The 20540-nt window shown below is 43.4% G+C and overlaps 1 protein-coding gene across 1 annotated transcript; it reads right to left on the bottom strand.

The window, feature by feature from the left end:
* Positions 1-9958: 9958 nt before the first annotated feature.
* cisd1 (CDGSH iron sulfur domain 1) lies at positions 9959-19719 on the bottom strand. Its single transcript, XM_080205454.1, has 3 exons — positions 19600-19719; positions 16199-16401; positions 9959-11305 (listed from the first exon to the last, which is right to left on the bottom strand). Exons 1-3 carry the CDS (start codon positions 19622-19624, stop codon positions 11216-11218), a joined length of 318 nt encoding a protein of 105 aa, XP_080061580.1. The 5' UTR covers positions 19625-19719; the 3' UTR covers positions 9959-11215.
* Positions 19720-20540: the final 821 nt, after the last annotated feature.

Here is a 20540-nt window from a genome sequence, read left to right as displayed (position 1 = left end):
AAAGACCCCCCCAGAGACCCATCTATCCTCTCAAAGATCCTGTGGTTAGTGGTTAGCACCGCTGCCTCGCAGCACCAGGGACCCGGGTTCGATTCCCGGCTTCGGTCACTGTCTGTGTGGAGTTTGCACATGTCTGTCTGGGTTTCCTCCCGTGCTTTGATTTCCTCCCACAGTCTGAAAGACGTGCTGGTTGGGTGCATTGGCCGTGCTATATTCTCCCTCAGTGTACCCGAACAGGCACCAGAGCGTGGAAAGTAGAGGATTTTCACAGCAACTTCATTGCAGTGTTAATGTGAGCCTATTTGTGACACTAGTAAATAAACTATAAAACTTTAAACTAAGTGGAACAAGCGAGCTCTTCACGGTAATCTGACCAATGATTATCCTTAACCAACAGTTAAAAACAAATAATCTGCTCTTTGTGGGACTTGCGGTGACTGTCATGTGTAATTTGCCTGCTGAACTCCCACATATTAACAGTGATGACATTGCAAAAGTTCTCATTTGGTTATAATCCATGTTGGAGCATCCTTAAGGTAATGAAAGACATATATAATTGTATATCGTTTCTGATGGAGGAGGCACACTGCTTTCATTTCGTGCCTTGTTGCCAATTTTTACACTCTGCTACCATCCCTGGCCACTAAACAACATTTAAATGAGGCAGTGGGCAATCCCGTTTTAAGCATTATTGCCTAAATGATAATCGCAGCACCATGTTTTATTGATAGTGTAGAGGTTTTGGACTCGTTTCACAGGAGAAGGTGTTGTATCAATGTAACTCATTCCCATTTGTCAGTCACCTCCAATCCTTCTTTCAGCAGCATATTGCTAGTCAGCACTGCTGATCAGTTCCAGCTGCTGTCAATCTAACTCTTGGGTAATCTGAAGCCACCCGGTTCCAATCGCTGGGGGGTGATTGTAACACAGTAAGTCGTCTCACAACACCAGGTTAAAGTCCAACAGGTTTATGTGGTAGTAAAACCCACAAGCTTTCGGAAGGCTGTTCCTTCATCAGGTGAGTGGTCACAAACAGGGCAAAGCTCTCCACTCACCTGATGAAGGAACAGCGTTCCGAAAGCTTGTGGGTTTTACTACCACATAAACCTGTTGGACTTTAACCTGGTGCAGGCATCGTCACATGGTGATTTTAACTGCAGAAATTATCCCAGACACTAGAGGGCACTAGGATGCTGCACACCTCTCCAGCAGCACAATTCAGATCAATGGGCTAAATTGCCCCTGAGTGTTGGGGAATTAGCAGGGTAAATACGTGAGGTTACAGGCATAGGGTCTGGGTGGGATTGTCATCGGTGCAGCTCGATGGACCGAATGGCCTCCTTCTGCACTGTAGAATTCTACGACATTCATCAGCAGCATACTATGCAATATGACTGCACCTCATACACCATTGGTTGTAAAACACTTCAGGACATTTTGAGGTCACGATAGATCCAATACAATGGTTTTTTAAGACCATAAGATGTAGGAGCAGAAGTAGGCCATTCGGCCCATTGAGTCTGCTCCACCATTCAATGAGATCATGTTTGATCTGACGTGTAGGGAGGTCTTGCTGCAGCTGTATAGGGCATTGGTGAGGCCGCAGCTGGAGTACTGTGTGCAGTTTTGGGCGCCGCACCTGCGCAAAGATATTTTGGCCTTGGAGGGAGTGCAGAGGAGGTTTACTAGGCTGATACCGGAGTTGAGGGGGTTGAACTATGAGGAGAGGCTGAATAAACTAGGCTTGTACTCATTGGAGTTTAGAAGAATGAGGGGAGATCTCATTGAGACGTATAAGATGATGAATGGGATGGATGGGATAGAGGTGGAGAGGCTCTTCCCACTGAAAAAAGACAGTAGGACTAGGGGGCACAGCCTCAAGATAAAGGGGGGGCGTTTTAAAACGGAGTTGAGGAGGAACTTCTTCACTCAAAGGGTGGTGAATCTCTGGAATTCTCTGCCCGTTGAAGTGGTGGAGGCTGCCTCACTAAATATTTTCAAGAAGCGGGTTGATGGGTTTTTGATAAGAGAGGGGATTAAGGGTTATGGGGAGAGGGCGGGAAAGTGGAACTGAGCCACGACAGATCAGCCATGATCTTATTGAATGGCGGGGCAGGCTCGAAGGGCCAGATGGTCTACTCCTGCTCCTATTTCTTATGTTCTTATGTGATAATCCTCAACTCCATTTTCCCACCTCACCACCATAACTTTTGATTCACTTGAGTGACACGGTGGCACAGTGGTGAGCACTGCTGCCTCACAGTGACACGGTGGCACAGTGGTGAACGCTTCTGCCTCACAGCGACACGGTGGCACAGTGGTTAGCGCTGCTGCCTCACAGCGCCAGAGACCCGGGTTCAATTCCTGGCCTGGGTCACCGTCTGTGCAGAGCCTGCATGCTCTCCCCGTGTCTGCGTGGGTTTCCTCCAGGTGCTCCAGTTTCCTCCCATTTTCTGAAAGATATGCCGGTTAGGTGCATTGGCCATGCTAAATTCTCCCCCAGTGTATCCGAACAGGCGCCAGAATGTAGTGACTTTGGGATTTTCACAGTAACTTCATTGCGGTGTAAATGTAAGCCTACTTACAATACCAATAAATGAACATAAACTAAATAAAAATGTCTCTCTCGACTGTGAATACTTCATGACCCAGCCTCTGTAGCTCTCTGCGATAAAGAACGCCACAAATTCACTATCCTCTGAGAAGAAATTCCTCCTCATCTCTGTCTTAAATGAGTGACTCCTTACTCTGAGACTACGTCCTCCGGTCCTAGAATCTCCCACAGATGGAAACAACCTCTCAGTATCTACTCTGTCAAGACCCCTGAAAAATCCTATCTTTCCAGAAAATTCCAGCTCGTGTTAACAGGCCGTCGACCGCGATTCGCTCGCACTCGGAATCCTTCCGTAGACGGGATCGGACGTGAGCCGGACGAAAAGTGGTAGAGCCGTGAAGAAAAGGAGACGGATCCACTCCGTGTCCGACCCCAAAAAACCCCAGCCACATCACCGGGAGGCCTCTTCAATAATTGGTCCAACACCAGTAGCAGTTTATCTGCACATTCCTTTCCTGCATAACTATAACAAATGGTCAAACGACAAATTGCATTATTATATTTCAGAATTTATTTTTCCAAACTCCTTCAATTTATCAACTCTCAAATCCTTGTCCCACAATCTATTCTGGCCTCAGCACTAATGAAAGTCACACAATTCTGGTTTAGATCACCACCACTTTCCCGGTCTCTGGGAAGTCTAAGACGTTTTAAGCAGAATAATTGCAAACCCGGCTATAATTAGGATAAAGAGGCAGGCTGAAGGTTTCCGCACCTGTTGGAACACGAAGACAGTTGCCAGGAAACAAGGCCCAGGCAGCGCAGAGAGGGATGAATCAGAGAGTGGGAGTAGCTGTGGGTGTAAAACATTTAGCACAGCTTGTGAGTCAGAGTTATGTACCATTTCACAAAGAAAGTGAGGAACAGCTAAAGGCTGCTGAGTAGTTGAATCTGTCACATGCATGATGAGAGATTTAATGCTGTTATCATACAGTAACTATGCAGTTTGTATTATTAGTTGGTAATGATTACAATTTGGCAGTTGGTATCAGTGAAAGAGGCCATGAAACTACTGAATTGAGGTAAAAATCACTAATGTCCTTTTCAGGTGGAAACCTGAACTTTTAAAGTTTGTATCACAAGTAGACTTACATTAACACTGCAATCAAGTTACTGCGAGAATCCTCCTGTCGCCAGACTCCAATGCCTGTTCAGGTACACCGAGGGAGAATTTAGCGCGGTCGATGCACCTAACCCGACTGGAGCGACGGGAGGAAACCCGTGCAGAAACAGGGAGAACGCACAGACAGTGACCCAAGCTGGGAATCGAACCCGAGCCCCTGGTGTTGCGAGGCAGCTGTAATAACCACTGTGCCACAGTGCCGCCCTTGGCCCTTGCTTGGTCCCCATGTGATATCAATCCCACACCCATCGGCTTGACTGAACTGCTCTCCGAATTAGCCTCAAAAGCCAGTTTGTATATTGCTTCCATATGCAGAGGTTCAAGGCAGCCCAAGGCCACCTTCCCAGGGTAACCAGGCGCGGATAGCACAAGTGCTGGACTTGTCAGCCACCCCTGCTGCCCGGGAAAATGAATTTAAAAAAATGGACATATTTACAAGGCAGAATTTTTTGTTTTTATTCCAATTCAAACCAATCAAGTCCAATTCAGAGTCTCAACAAGTTGAGACATTCCCGATCCAAGCTGACAAGACAGGGCCCGCACCTCCTGTCTTGGGCTTGATCTACACGATCCAAGCTGATTGGAGTCGGTATAGTTCCTCCTCCAAGGCTTGATCTCATCTGCATCTCAGCCAAAAGGCAGCGATATTTGCAAAGCGGAACAGGATACTTGATTAGATAAGGCATTAGATAAATTATCTTGTGAGTATTCAGAACAGAGATTGAATGCATCACGGCAAATATCACCTACAATTGAGTACTGGCTGCAAATGAAGGTATAATTCTTTGATTATTCCAGGGATATCTGCAAGACTGGCTCCATATTTGGTAATAGGAATATTCTTGACAAGCATTGTATGGGAACTTAATTCTTTTAAATATTCATAGTACACCAGACTGCTAACACCTCCAATACCAAGTGCTGTCTGGTGAAAAGTGACTGCTTTGGAGTTTATTTTATTCATTAGTGTCACAAGGAGGCTTACATTAACACTGCAATGAAGGTACTGTGAAAATTCCCCTAGTCGCCATACTCCAGCACCTGTTCAGGTACACTGAGGGAGAATTTAGCATGGCCAATGCACCTAATCAGCGTGTCTTTTGGACTGTGGGAGGAAATTGGAGCACCCGGAGGAAACCCACGCAGACACGGGGAGAATGTGCAGATTCCGAATTGACAGTATCACAAGTAGGCTTACCTTAACACCACAATGAAGTTGACCCTAGCCAGGAGTCGAACCTGGGTTCGCGACACTGTAAGGCAATGATCCAAGTCGGGGGTCAGCAGTGCTAACCACTGTGCTGCCCAGTCGACTGGCCGAGTTGGGTGAAAACAGGGAGTTTCAAGGGCTAAGTTTGTAAAGGATAAGTAGAAATTGAATTAACTTCAGGGCCGATTTCAAGCTAAATTAGTTATTTAATCTACAGACAAAAAGCTGCTCTGTTTGATTGGGTGCAGTTTCGTTGCATTTGTGAAACAGGAATCGGCTGAGTCACTCTCAGCTGAAGGTAGTTAACTGAACAATTGGTTCACTCCAGTTTCAAAAGCACCGTGTTTGGACATATGAAAGAGAGGCACTGTCAGTGTTGTCTGGTGAAAGAGAGTGCTGCAGACTAAGCTGAAGCTGAAAGACTGGGTGCAGAGCTCAGTTCAGGCAGGAGTGGAGGACAGCAGGGATTCATGAACAGAGAGAGAGCAAGATTTGGAGAGTAGTGGATAAGGTTAAGTAATTACTACGAGATTGTAGCATTTACCTTTTTTGGTGGCGGTGGCAGGGTAACTTGGCAGTAGTTCGGGGACGGCAGGGTAACTTGGCAGTAGTTCAGGGACGGCAGGGTAACTTGGCAGTAGTTCGGGGATGGCAGGGTAACTTGGCAGTAGTTCAGGGACAGACAGCAATATTTTAAGCTGATGTGTCAGTTCAGAAAGAAAGTGGTACCAACAGGAGCAGCTAATTGGTGACCATATCCTGGTAGGTATTTTCAAACTATGTGTAATTATAACTCATTGTTTAACCAAAGGGAGGGACTTATTTATTTTACTTAAATAAAGTCTTCTAAAACTTTAAAAGGTTAGTCATGGCAGAAGAGCTTAAGGGCTGTGGTTTGCTCCTCCTGCTCTATATGGGAAGCCAGACACATTTCTGTGCCCACATGTGCGCAGGAAGTTTACCCAGCTGCAGTTTCTGGAAGCTCAGGTTTCAGAGCTGGAATGGTGGCTGGGGACATCGTGGAGTTTCCACAAGTCAGAGCGTTGTGGATTGCACAGTTCTTAAGGTAGTCACACCACAGCTGAAGGGACTTGAGGGAGGAAGGAAATGGGTGACCTCCAGCCAGTCCAAGAGAAACAGGCAGGTAGTTCCAGAGTTCCTTGGGGGTCCTGCTTACAAGTTGGTATTCCATTTGAGGCGAATGTGTGTGTTGATTCCTCCAGGGAGTGCAGTCAGAGCCAAGCTTCTGGCATCATAAGCAGCCTACTGTACAGGAGGAGAGGAAGAACAATAATGATAGAAAATGTTATAGTCAGTGGACCAGGTAGGTCATCAACATGACTCCAGGATAGTATTGCCTCCCTGGTGCTGGGGTTCAGATGTTACTGAACACTGCAGGGCGTCCTGAACAGGGCAGATGATAAGGCAGAGGTGATGGAACATGTTGGTACCAATAATACATAACAGGGTTGTAATCTCTAGATTACTCCTAGTGCCACATACTAGCGAGCACAGAAATAGGAGAGTAATGCAGATGAATGTGTGACTTAAGAGTTGGAGAAGGAGGGAAGATTTTAGATTGCTGGGGAAAGTGAAACTTGTACAAGCAGGATGGTCTACATCTGAACCAAAGAGAGACGAACATCCTTTCAGGTGTGTTTGCTAATGCTGTTGAGAGGAGTTCAAACAAATCTGGCAGAGGGAGGGGACACAGGCTGTTAGCAGCATAGGGAAAAAGTATAACACAGTGAACTAATAAAGTCAGGGAGAACAGTTGTATTGTGTTCAAGGGAGTAAGGCAAAGCTGGATGGCCTTTATTTTAATGCCAGGAATATCACAGATAAAACAGATGAGTTGAGGGCAAGGACTGATATGGGGAATTGTGATACAGTAGCCATTGCAGAGACATAGTTGAGGAAGGGATGGGACTGGCAACTCAACATTCCAGGATATAGAATCTTCAGCAATAGAGGAGAGGGTAAAAAAGGAGGAGGCATTGCATTATTAGTTCATCAGTCAGTTGCTGCAGTATGATATCTTGGAGGAGGCATCAAATGAAAATTTGTGGGTAGAGCTTAAAAATAAAAAATGGGCAGCCACATTATGTGGTGTTTATATTCGACCCCCAGATAATCAGTAGGAAAGTGAGGAGGAAATATGTGCACAATTAACACAGTGTGTGTGGTGCATGCGCGTGACAGCAAGGTTCTTGAGCAAATTGACTTGGGGAATAACAAGGTATTGGAGGTGTTAGCAGATTTTAAAGTGGATAGATCTCCAGATCCTGATGAAATGTGTCCCAGGCTGCTGTGAGAGGCAAGGGAGGAGATTGCAGGGGATGTGACCCTAATATTTTTTTAATTCCCTTCTAGCCATGCAGGAGTGTATGATGTGGAGATACCGGCGTTGGATTGGGGTAAACACAGTAAGAAGTGTCTCAACACCAGGTTAAAGTCCAACAGGTTTATTTGGTAGCAAAAGCCACTAGCTTTCAGAGCGCTGCTCCTTCGTCGGGGGAGCGGCCAGAGGACTGGAGAACAGCTCATGTGGTTCCACTGTTTAAGTGTTGTAGAGATAAACCAAGGAACTACAAATCAGAGTTTCACAACAGTGGTAGGGAAACTATTGGAGAAAATTCTGAAGAGAATCTATCACACCAGAAGAGGCAAGGTTTGATCAGGGATAGTCAGCATACCTTCGTCAAAGGGAGATCATGCCTAACAAATCTGACTGACTTTTTTGAGGTGGTGATAAGGTGGTAGATGAGGGTGGTGCAGCAAAGTATTTGACAAGGTCCCCCCTGGGAGACTTATAAAGAAAGTAAATGCACATGGGGATCCAGGGTAATTTGATAAAGTGGATTCAAAATTAATTTAGTTGTAGGACACCAGAGGATTATGACAGAAACCTGCCTCAGTGACTGATTAGCTGTAAAGACTCACATTCCAACCATTATTTTGTAAATTGAGTTTGTGCCTTTATATGCCCTATTTGTGAACATGACTCCCACTTAGCTGATGAAGGGGCAGTACTCCAAAAGCTTGTGGTTTGTGCTACCAAATAACCTGTTGGGCTTTAACCTGGCGTTGTGAGACTTCTCACTGTGCTTAGTGACTGGAAGCCAGTGTCACAGCACAGTGATGTGCTGGATCTCCGATTATTTGTCTTTTATGTAAACAACATGACGACTACGTGGCAGGTGCGATTGGTAAGTTTGCAGATAAAACAAAAATTGGGCGGGTAGTTAACACTGAGCTTCAGTGTCTTAGGCTACAGAAAAATACAGATAGAAAGGTCAAATGGGCAGATAAGTGGCAGATGGAATTAAACCATGGGAACAGCTTGCTCCATTCCAATGTGGCTCTCCACTGAATTGCAAAATTGTTATGCTGTAGGTGGCGGCCATTGGGCCCATCTTCTCTGCACTAGCTCACCTAACAAGCATCCTGGACTACCATTCCCCTTACCCCTGCACAGGATTGTCAGAAACATACACACTGGCAGTGCACAATTGTTCAATTACCTGCATACAGTAAGAGGTCTTTCTTAGTGGTTGGGCAACGTAGCCAGCGATGTAGGAAGAAGAACATGCTATAGCTGTAGACATTTCTCCATAATGCATCACCACCAATTATCAGTTCAGTATCTGCAACGGCAAGTCACCTGTAAGAACATCAATCCTGTTTTCCATGACGCATCCTCCACTTAAATAAATCTCTAAGGGTAGTGGAATTATAAATGACAGTATAATAACCAGACAATTTTAATAAATGGACTGCAAACAAGGATGAATTTTGATGATTAAGATGGATTTCAGCGCTCAGCAAAGGGACGGTTTCTTCACATTAACCACAAGTACTCCCAGGTTTAATCAAATATGCCTATCCTCGCAGTAAAACATCATCCACTCCCTTGAGTTTTTTTTTTATTCTGGGAATGGCAGGAATCATACATACATTCTTAGGCTTTACATTTTACTGAAGTAGGTATTTTGGAGTCGAGATCGTCGCACAAATAGACTGCTTTGAATTCGACAAAGTCATGGGGTGGAGTGTTTCTCGCTGCCACCCAAAACACGCTCCAAGATGGCACTGGAGCGAGGCAACTTGTGAGTTGTGCCCAGCATACCCTTCAATTCTATCCATAAGTCACCTCATTCTGCACTCTCTCCTTTCCTTTATTATGGTATGCTGTGTCTGTACAGCATGCGAGGAACAATACTTTTCAGTGTACACGTGTGGTAGCAATAAATCTGATCAAAGCTCTCCCAGTATAACTTAAACCACAACTTGAAGAATCTTTACATCTGTCAAAGAATCTCACCCCATCGCTGAGCTGGGTTGCAAAGTCACCATGCCACCCAGCTGCCCGTAGTGAGAATTTGACACTTTGCCTGCCGTGGAAATTCAGTTTCAAAGTTTTTCACCATTCTGAACTCAGCCACACAGAAGCAAAGTGTAGTGGCAGTGGCGCTCAACGAGTGAAATTGTTCTGCTAGGTAGCGGAGACCTGCATGTAGCGTTGAGTCCTAAAATGCTGAGATATGCCATAGGACATGTCCAGCCACGCTATCGCACTCTAGCCGAGACGAGTGGTACAGGAGATTGTGGACCTTCATGCTCAAACACATTCAGACACCCAGGCATTCCAACGTGAAGTACACAACCTGAAACACTTGCTTCATTAACGACTGCAAAAAAGCCCAGGAACGAATAGGTAACTTGAAAAGTCTTCTTTATAAGGCAGAGTTAGTGGGAATTTCAATTTTCCTCTGCCCATGAGCCCAATTTACAAATTTCAAAATTGAGAACTGGACTTCAGAAAGGAAGCACACGTCACCTGAGAACTTACCTGGGTGTGAAACTTCCTGCAGTGTTCCAGGGGTTAGATTGTGGACAAATACACAAGAAAAAAAAACGACAGTGGCCAAACCTTTCACAATTTATCAAGTTTCAAAATGCCTTGCTACGTTAAACAAATTCCATGTTGTATGTACACACAAGAACGACATTTTGTCTAAAACAGGCCAAGTTTTATTGATAATTAAGTAATGGACTACTACAATATATTCAAATACAGTGCTGCAGGAAATGTCTATCAAACTGATGCCCATGTTAAGGTAATTAAGCAAGGAGCAATTACAGAGTGTTGATTCCGATGAGAATGCACAGGGGAAATATTGTTCAAGGAATTAAGATTCTGAAAGATCAATTCTAAAGTTGCCAATCTCTTGAACCAAAATATAGGGCTCAAAGTTTGATGGATGATTTGATTTAATCACTTTTTGTTCTCAATGTGTAGAATGGATTGATCAGGAGTGGAAAGTTTAATTTATAAATAGATAGTTGTTTCAGGCAGTGGACACTTTTGAGTTATTAGATTTCGAAGTTGGTCAGATAGGCAGCAGAATCTTATTTATTAGTGTCACTAGTTGGCTTACATTAACACTGCAATAAAGTTACTGTGAAAATCCCCTAGTCGCTACACTCCAACACCTATTCAGGTACACAGAGAGAATCTAGCATGGCCAATGTACCCATCCGTGGGAGGAAACTATGCAAACTCGACACAGACAATGGCCCAAACCGGAAATTGAACCTGGGTCCCTGGCACTGTGAGGCAGCAGTGCTAACCACTGTGCTGCCCACAGAACTTAGACACAGGAGTAAGCTATTGAGCCCTTCTGTTTTCCAATGCTCCTCTACATCCAAATTGGAACTAAGCGGAAGACCTTAGCTCTTGCAGATTAAGTCTTTACAAACCTACATTCGGCCCAAAGCAAGTCCTATTCAACAAACGTACTCAAAAATACTTCAGTAAGCACGAAGTGCTTGAAACATGTTTGTTTTGAAAGGTGCCACATAAATCATTTTGTTTCCCCCTTCATGACATTAGATAAATTATTATAACACACATTTCAATAACTCCTAATCCTTTATTCGTCTGACTTTGTAGAATGATCAAAATAAGTGTTTGCTAACTACAATTTAGAAAAAATGATCTTATTGCATTGTACCACACTGATATTTTACTTTACACACACAAGAATGAAAATACTAGCAACAGCATTCTGTAAGAACATCTCAAATGATATCAAGGCCAAGATTAGTGTCTTCACAGTCTTACAGAATGGACCTTGATGAAAATTAAGGTCTGCATCACAGATCTTACATCTATTTCATTTCTCGCCTGCTACCGTATGCAGCAATTATTTGTACATTAACACAAAAGCACATTCTATACTTTTTATATTAAAATTTCCTTCCATCAGGCCTCTCGTTTTTTGATTATCAGTGGCCCTACATTGTCTCCGGTTTCTTCATTGTGTTTGGTGTGAGAACCATCACACATTGGGAACTGAAATTAAAAAGAAGAGAAAATGTTAGTTCTCCGCTTCATGCGGAAGCTTCTGGTTCTTGGGTTAAATGCACAAGCCCAATCAAATTCTTCTTTGGCTAAATATTGGAGTGAGTCAATGAGGTGAGGGCAGTCAGTGCTCAAAAGGCATTCGATAAAGTGCCACAAAATAAACTTGTTAGCAAATTGAAGCTTGTGGGATTTAAAGGGGCAGTGGCAACATGAATAAGGAACTAACTAATGAACAGAAGGCCAAGGGGATATATGATGAACAGTTTGCAAGGAGATGGTGATATCGTGGTAATATCACTAAATGAGTAATCCAGAGGCCCAGGATAATGCCCTGGGGACCTGTGTTCCAATGCCAAATTAAAGTTTGACGAAAGGTAATGCACTGTTTGACTTTGTGCTGAATGTGTGGAATGGACTGACAACACTTTGTGCTCAATGTGTGGAATGGACTGATCAGGAGAAGATGATAGTGTGGAAAAGTTTAATTCAGAAACAGACACTTGTTTCAAGCAGTGGGCACTTTTGAGTTATTAGACTTTGGAATTGGTCAGATAGGTACAGAGTCTTCTCCATTCCTCTATACAAGACTCATGGCATTAGATAAAATATTATAATACACAGATTTCAATTCAATTTAAGTCCAATTAATAAAACCTGCAATTGAAAGCTAGTTTCAGTAATGATGACTAAGAACAATCATCAGCTATCACAAAAACCCATCTGGTTCACTAATGCCCTTTAGGGAAGGAAATCCATTGTCCTTATCTGGCCTGCACGTGACTCCAGACCCACAACAAAGTGGTTGATTCTTAACTGCCCTCTGAAATGGCCTAGCAAACCATTCCGTTCAAGGGCAATTAGGGATGGACAACAAAGGCTGGCATTGCCAGTGACACCCACATCCCAATGGGGACTAAGAACATTAACTGCTTTCGGACTGAAGTGAGTTTACACTGAACTCCTTCAGGGGTCGGTACTAGGACCACTGCCGCGTTTGACATTTTAGATTAGCATCTGGGTACAGATAATACAATCTCAATGTTTGTGAATGGCAGAAAACTTGGCAGTGTAGTAAACAATGCAGAAGATAGCAGCAGACCTGAAGAGGACAGTCAGACTGGTGAAATTCAATGTGTGTGAACCGATGTATTTTGCAGGAGGAATGAAGCGAAGCAGTGCAAACTAAATGGTGTGATTTTAAAAAGGGTCCAGAAATACAGAGATCAGTGCAGGACAACAAATTGCATTTTAAAAGCCCCTTTAATTTCCCAAGGCACAGAACCACATTCAATTGTTAATGCCACTGTAGCAAAAGTGTGTGGTTTCGGTGGATTGGCCATGCTATCCTGCCCCTTAGTGTCAGGGGGACTAGCTCGGGTAAATATATGTGGCTGTGGGGATAGGGCTGGGTAGGATTGTGGCCGGTGCGGACTCAATAGGCCAAATGGCCTCATTTTGCACTGTAAGGATTCTGTGATACCAATGGCAGAGATGTTGAGAAGGGGATTAAAAACGTGATCAAACAGGTAGATTTTCATAGGGAAGTTTAAAGGAGGATGGTCGGTGGCGAGATGGAGGTTCAGGAGGAGATTCTAGAGCTTAGGACCTAGCTGGGTGATGCACAGGCACCGATGGTGGGGCGAAGGCATGGGGATGCATACAAGGCCAAAGTTGGGATAATGCTGAGTTTTCAGATTGTCAACAAGTGAAAAAGATTCAAAATAAGGAGGTCAGAGACCATTAAAAGAGCTAATCAAGGGAACTCAACAATTCAAGTGCTGGGGACTCACAGCCAATTTATATCAGCTTACAGAATTTGAAGTGGGATAGAGTATTGGCAGCTGAGGTTATGTGCTTGCAGGCTGGCTAGAGCAGTGGAACTGTCACGTTTGGATGTGACAACATTATGCACAAGTGTTTCAGACGGAGGTGGGTTAGAGGCCAGTAATACCAGAGACAGAATCAGAACATCTCTGCAAGGGGTGTGTAACTGAAAGCCCAGCTTGGGGGTCAAATAGTACCTCAGTGCAACTTGGTTCAATTTGGGGCACTATCTACTAAGTTAAAAATGGAGGTGGCAAGAAAGCAAATCTTCCCAATATTTACACAATGGAGACTGTGGCACACCACAATGTCAAGTAAGCAGATGACAGCACAGAGGCAATGGAGGAGTAAAGAGAGAGAACTGGATTCTATCGACATACAAATGGAACCAGATGCCACAGCATTTGACGATGTCCCCAAAAGACAGCATGTAAATGAGGAAGACGATCGGTCTGATCCCTGGAGTACTGACGCAATAATGCTGGAGAACTCACTAGACTGTGCTGCAACTGACTGGATAGCTAAAAATGTCGCAAAACGAAGGCCACCTCACGGAGTTGGACAACAGGGGCTAGCTGGATGTTGTGGTTGACCATGTCAAAGACTATGAAGAGATGGAGAAGAGCAATGCACACAAGCTGCAACAAATGGCTTTGAATGGGGCTCTTCCATTGGATTCTTTGACTGACAGAGCTTGCTTCATCACGTTCTTCATTCCTTCAAGGTTCTGATTTTGAAGCATTTATATTGAGTGTATTGCGTGGCCTGTACAATAGTGTCAGAGGAAAAGGACTGCTACATTATACCTAATGAGTTTAGATAGGCAGAGTAAAGATGATTTTAAGTCTGCTCTCGACAATGTACTTCTATGGGCAAAATTTGTTCGATGAAGAAATAAGCAGGTTAGGTGAAGAAAAAATATTATTTTAATGTTCAACTTCAATCAGCTGAATATGAATTATGAGTTTTGAAGAAGCCCATAGTGTAATTTGATCACTGGAATGCATTAGCAGCTTCAGGATCCAATGCTTCCAGAGAAATGGAAATCTTGTCCTGTTAATAATAAGTGACCTGGACAATCTCCAGAAAATGGAACGGAAAGCGCACAAGAGAGAACAATCATTAAATGATTTGAAAACTAGGAACCAGCTCACTTGAGAGAAATTAAAAAACATAATCCAGTAGTTTTGATGGTCATTCTGTAATACTTCAATAGCAGACTTCTGTAAAGCCTTTTACAGTTTTATGCAATGCATGTAAAATAAATAACTGGACAAGCATTACTTGAACCAGGAGTCACAGTCTGAGGATACAGGGTAGACAATGGAGATGAGGAGACATTTCTTCACCCAAAGAGTGGTGAACCTGAGGAATTCATTACCACAGGAGGTAGTTGATGCCTGAACATTCAATCTATTCAAGAGGTGGCTAGATATAGCTCCTAGGATGAATAGGATCGAGGTTATGGGGAGAAAGCAGGATTAGGCTATTGAGTTGGATGGTCAGCCATGATCACGATGAATGGTGGAGCAGGCTCGAAGGGCCAAATGGCCTTCTCCTATTTCTATAACTAAACTGATTAATAAGAAAATTAAGCAGCAAAATCAAACTACTAATTGAATGGCATCAATGAAATCGATAAATGCTGAAACAAGTTAAGAAGTATAAGACATGACGAAAAAAGACAGCTTCAAGTAAAATAACAGCAACTTTCAAAAGAATGGTATAATTTTCCAATAGAAGTCTAGTCAGAGAAAAGTGAGAATCATAAAATACAAAGTGTCAGAGTGAGAGGCAGCAAATAGAGGGAGTAATTTTCAGCATGCTCACTAAGAAAGGATACAAGTAACGTACCCTGCCCAACAATATATCATGATGTGGATGTGCCGGCATTGGACTGGGGTGAACACAGTAACAAGTCTGACAACACCAGGTTTAAGTCCAACCGATTTATTTGATGGTACACTCACTAGCTTTCAGGTTAGCCCCTTCGTCAGGTGAATGGAGAGTTCTGGCCTCAGACAGAGCATATAAAGCACAGACAGTTTACAGATTACTGATTAGAATGCGAATCAATTCACATTTCAAGTATAACATGGGCAATAAATGCTGGCAGGCCAATGTGCCCATGTCCCATGAATGAATAAAAAAATCCCCCACCCAACTCCCAACGTACATTAGTCATGTTGAATTGCCTTTATGGGTGTTATTCTTGTGGGAACATGTAATTCATATTCACTAACCATTGTGTCACATATTTTTTCATGATTTCCCTTGGTTAAAGTCAAACATAAAATGACTTTCAAACGCCAGAATAATGATTCATGTTATAGCCACAGGGCCACTGGCATCGAGGCGTATAAATCCTCATTGCAAGGATATCTCGCAACTCTTCTGACATGCTGGTTCCAAGTGAACGAGAGAGGAAAAGAAAAGTGTAGTGCACAGGAATGGAGGCATTAGCATTTTGTTTTAAAGGTTTAACTAGGTGGCTGTTTAATATATGAAACTGCAACCTTGTGAAGGTTCAGCTGAAAGGCATAGTGTTCCTCCAAAATTTAATGGCAGATTAGATTTAGTTTGTGGAGAGCAGGTTTGCTGGAAATCCATTGCTGTTTGTTCTCCCTCTCTTAGCCAGTGCGGATTTTGCCAGCTTTTTAAAACAAAACCACATTTATCCTAACAATTCAGATCAATTTCTGGATCCATCAGAACCTTTTACTCTCTTATTTCTGAATGCATACATTTTGGTGATTTGAGTGTCACAGTTTGTAATTTTTCCTCTTTATCCCTGACTGAAGTCTTGTTTAATTTAATTATTAATTTAAGATGTGCATTTAAAAAAGTATATCTAGGAAATATTACATAATAGCCATTGTGCCCATTCATATTTTCTCATATTTATCCAATTCACTCTGACTCCATTTCTTGCAGCCCATTCTTCATCATTAGCGGAAAGTAAACTCATCTAAACTCTCTTCTGAGTTTGAGACTGTGACATTGTACAGTTCTAAGTGCCCATGACACGTAACGAGGTTGTCAAATTGATATTCTTACCTGTTTAGATCGCCAGCATCTACAATACACAGCTTTATCTCCCAGGTCTTCAACATCAAACGCATGCACTACTTTAGGGGTATCCTTCTGGATGTCTAGGTTAACCAACGATTTACGGCACTTGTCCCTGGAGTATAAAGATCTGTAGGCGAGATAACTGACAGCAGCTGCGCCAATTGTCAGTGAAATCGCTGCAACCCATTCTGTTTCAGCAAAGAATAAAAGGGACAAAAAAAGTTTGGATGAATTAAAATACTTGAAATATGCCCAAATTGCACACCACTGGGACCTTGGCCATTTATCTGGAAATACAATGGTAGCAGTAAGTGAAAAAAAATACACAACCAGCGACAATGGACAGAGTAACCAAGAAATAGAAACAAGATGCTGGAAAATCTTAGCAGGTCTGGCAGCATCTGTGGAGAGAGAAATAGAGTTAACGTTTTAAGTCCAATATGACTCTTCTTCAGGACTGATCTGCCCCTGTTCGGTTCCAAAGAATCATAGTGGACTCAAAATGTTAACTCTGTTGGTTCCTTGAGTCTGTTCTAGCTTTCTTTTGGACTATATCCACTTAATTTATGTGCTTTTAACTCCAAGTCCCTAGAATACCTTCATCCAAATAGCTCTGAGCTTCAAACCTGAAAACTTCAACTGACCCAGCACCCATATTCTTTTCAGGAAAGTTCCAGATTTCCACGATGTTGAAAACGTGCTTCCTGATTTCACTGACTCTAATTTTAAACATTGCGAATGATTCTCTATCAATTAAGGAGGTCTTGTGGTGCAATTGGTAGTGTCTCTGCCTCTGAAGCAGGAAGTTCTGGGTTTGAGTCCCACTCCAGCACTTGATAGCTAAGGAAGGTGTATTCATAATGTGGCGAAACAGATTGATACTAAATGTGCAAATCCACCCAAAACACCACAATGGCAGGTGGCAAGGAAGGAAAATTCATGGTCACTCTCTATAGCTCCAGATTACAAATAATGCATGTTGCCACAGCTACGCGAATTCCCCAAGGGAACTGTGACATATGCCACCCTATCCAATCTTTTCATCATTTTTTATAAGCATCACCGATCAACCTTCCACACTCATTGAAAACTCAAGACTTCTGCAAGTCCTCGGTGCTTAAGCCTTGATCCTGCTGATAAATCTGTGTAGCCTCGCTAAAGATATTCTCCACAGGTTGTTCCCAAGATTGAGTGCAATATTCCAGATGAATGTCTTTATTTTTATTCTTTCATGGATGTCGCTAGCGAGGTCAGCATTTATTGCCCATCCCTAATTGCCCTCGGTGATGGTGAACTGCCCCCTTGTACCACTGCATACACACCCACTGTGCTGTTCAATAAAGATCCTACACAATTGAAGTATAACATCCTCTCCTTTACATTCTAGCCCCTTGAGATAAAGACCAAAATTCCATCAATCTTTTTGATCACTCATCCTAAATACTGGTCAGGACAGCTGACCCCTCCTCTTCAAAAGGAGCCAATCTTTTTCTCAATGTTCACCAAGACAGACCCGCAACTTTCATACCCCATTCAAAAGACACCATCTCCAACAACATACTACTTTTACACATACTGAAATTCCAGCTTATGTTTGTGGGCTCAAATCTTCTGAATTAGAGACAAGAATGCTGCCTGCAAACCAGACAAAATCTCAAGAGCGTTAATTCAGTTAATGATTAAACAAGTACATTTACTAACTGCAAATTGCAGGATACTTATTAATGATAGAAAATTGATAAAATAATGTTTATTAGATTACTATGAATTATGTAAATACATAATTCATTCATCAGAGTTGATTTGAAATACAGGCATATTAGACCGAATGCTGATGGCTGTTCTTTTTCCATAGGTCAATTTACACATGCTATGTTGCAAACATTCACTTTAAACGAAAGTGACAAACTCAGAAAAATAACCTTGTTACTTTTTTTTTTAAAATGGTGCCAAAGGACTGCCAAGGTCATTGATTCTAGTACATACCAGTCATTCTGAAAGCTCTTGAGCTTTGGAAGCAAAGGCAAACATAATGACAACCAGGTGCAGAACCTGAGCAAAGCCTATGAAGACATACTGAGCAGTTCGCTGCTGTCTCAGTGAAAGAACCTTGGACACAGTATGCTATTCTTGTTGAATTTCTCTTACTAATGCAGTGGCCATACAATTGCATTTGCAAATACAGCAGGGTTCTGTAGGCAATGCAAGTGGATTGCATCCATTACTTGCATTAATGTGGTGCAATCAAACTTTTGCACTACTAGGGGGGAATTTACCTAGATACTGTTCATTTAAAGTTTATTTACTGGTATCACAAGTAGGCTTACATTAACACTGCAATGAAGTTACTACAAAAAAATCCATAGTCACCATCCGCCAGCACCTGTTAGGGTACACTGAGGAAGAATTTAGCATGGCCAGTGTACTTGACCAGCATATCTTTTGGACTGTGGGAGGAAACCTGCGCACCTGGAGGAAACCCACACAGACGTGGGGAGTATATGCAAACTCTGCAGAGTCACCCAAGGCCAGTGATTGAATCTAGGTCCCTGGCATTATGACGCAGCAGTGCTAACCACAGTGCCACTGACAATATTGAGTAACTTAAACAAGAAAGCACTTCCATGAGACATAACACATTATGTACAACTCATTAACACAAATCTCAATATTTACCAAGTTTATTATTCCAGACCATAAACCGCAGAATGCAAAATGGGTTTCTGCATTCTGCACTTAGCCACAAGATTAATACATGGCTGAACACCAGCATCGGCCATACAAAAAGTCTGGGATGTGTATTGTCAATATAATGAGATTTAAATCAATTTAATAGAAAATAAGGGCAGGGAGGCTTGCCAAACGATTGCATCACACCACAACCAAATCCTTTATTCTTACAGCACATCAATAATGATTGTCAGGACTGCACTGTGGCAGTTAATGCACGCTCACACCTTCACCGTCGGCATTCAATAACAGTCAATTTTCAACAGCTTCCCTTGGTTAAAAGAGAATCTGCGGAATGCATAGGGGAGAGAGATTGGGATAGATGTAACCTTTGCCCTGAAGGTAGGGCGCCTTGAGGCAATGTCAGAAACAGACGGAGCATGAAAAAAATCACTCAGTCTGTCTGCAACGGGGCATTCCCTTTGCTCTGGGGACAGGCAGTGTGGATGCTGATTGCTGGCCAGGGCGAGCTGGCGGCTTTGGGAAGGTGGCTCTGACCTTCCCTTCTATGGCAGGGGCTGGCGGACTGCACACTGCGCCACACTGTCCAGATACACTGGCAGCACCCGCTGAAGCAGGAGCTGCACCCGGAGAGGGGAGACTGAGAGCAGGCCCTCCAAGCTGTAAACATTAGGGCGCAGTGTGTCCCTCGTTACCTTTAACGGTAGAACTACTCCCCATGATTGCGGATTGCCGGCTTCGCTCCGCACCCCGGCCTCAGTCACAATGTCCCGGGCCCAGCCGGCGAGCGGGCACTGCGCATGTTTCGGGGGTCGGCTCATGACGTCACGGGGAGACCAGCCGGGCCGACCGCCCCCGCGCAGGCTCCTGCCCAGCCCACCGCCACTGCGCAGGATCTTACCCGGCCCATGACGTCCAGCGGACCCAGCCCATCGCCCCTGCGCAGGCTCCCGCCCGGCCAGAAACAACATGCGGACCCAACCGGCCGTCACTGCGCAGGCTCTTGACCGGCTCATGACGTCAGGAGCAGACTACTGTTCCTCCCCCACCCCCAACCCAGATGTAGTTCTGAATCAGGAGAAGTTTTGCTTCTGGAGCAGGTGGGACACTGGGTGCCAATGCCATTGAGAAGACACAAATCTCAACTCCCACAATTATATCATTAAAAACTAAAACTCAAACCCTAGTGAAACCATACATAAAATCAGAAAATGCTTCAACTACCCAGCAAGGCTGGCACAGAAAGGAAATAATTAGAAATGATTTTGATTTATTATTGTCACATGCAAGGGATACAGTGAAAAGTATTGTTTCTTAAACAGACAAAACATACCATACATAGGGCAGAAGGAAAGGAGAAGGTGCAGAATGTAGTCTCACAGTCACAGCTAGGATGTAGAAAAAGGTCAACGTGACATAAAATAAACCATTGAAAAGTATAATGGCAGCAGGGAAGAATCTGTTCTTGAGTCAGGTAGGTCATGATCTCAGACTTTCATGATACTAGAATGTTATTGCTTACTGAATGAACACAAAAGGAGAGAGGGTACAGGGCACTAGTGTGAGCACAATTGTAGTACAGTGTGTTAAGTTTGTTCACTGTGTCTCATCAATGTCAGGAGTAGCTATTTGTCCA

The sequence above is a fragment of the Carcharhinus amblyrhynchos genome, chromosome 17 (genome assembly GCF_965287045.1).
Source record: "Carcharhinus amblyrhynchos chromosome 17, sCarAmb.v2.hapA, whole genome shotgun sequence".
NCBI classification, from domain to species: domain Eukaryota; kingdom Metazoa; phylum Chordata; class Chondrichthyes; order Carcharhiniformes; family Carcharhinidae; genus Carcharhinus; species Carcharhinus amblyrhynchos.
The sequence above is the reverse complement of the archived record's forward strand: the minus strand, read 5'-3'. Positions and strand labels throughout refer to the sequence as shown.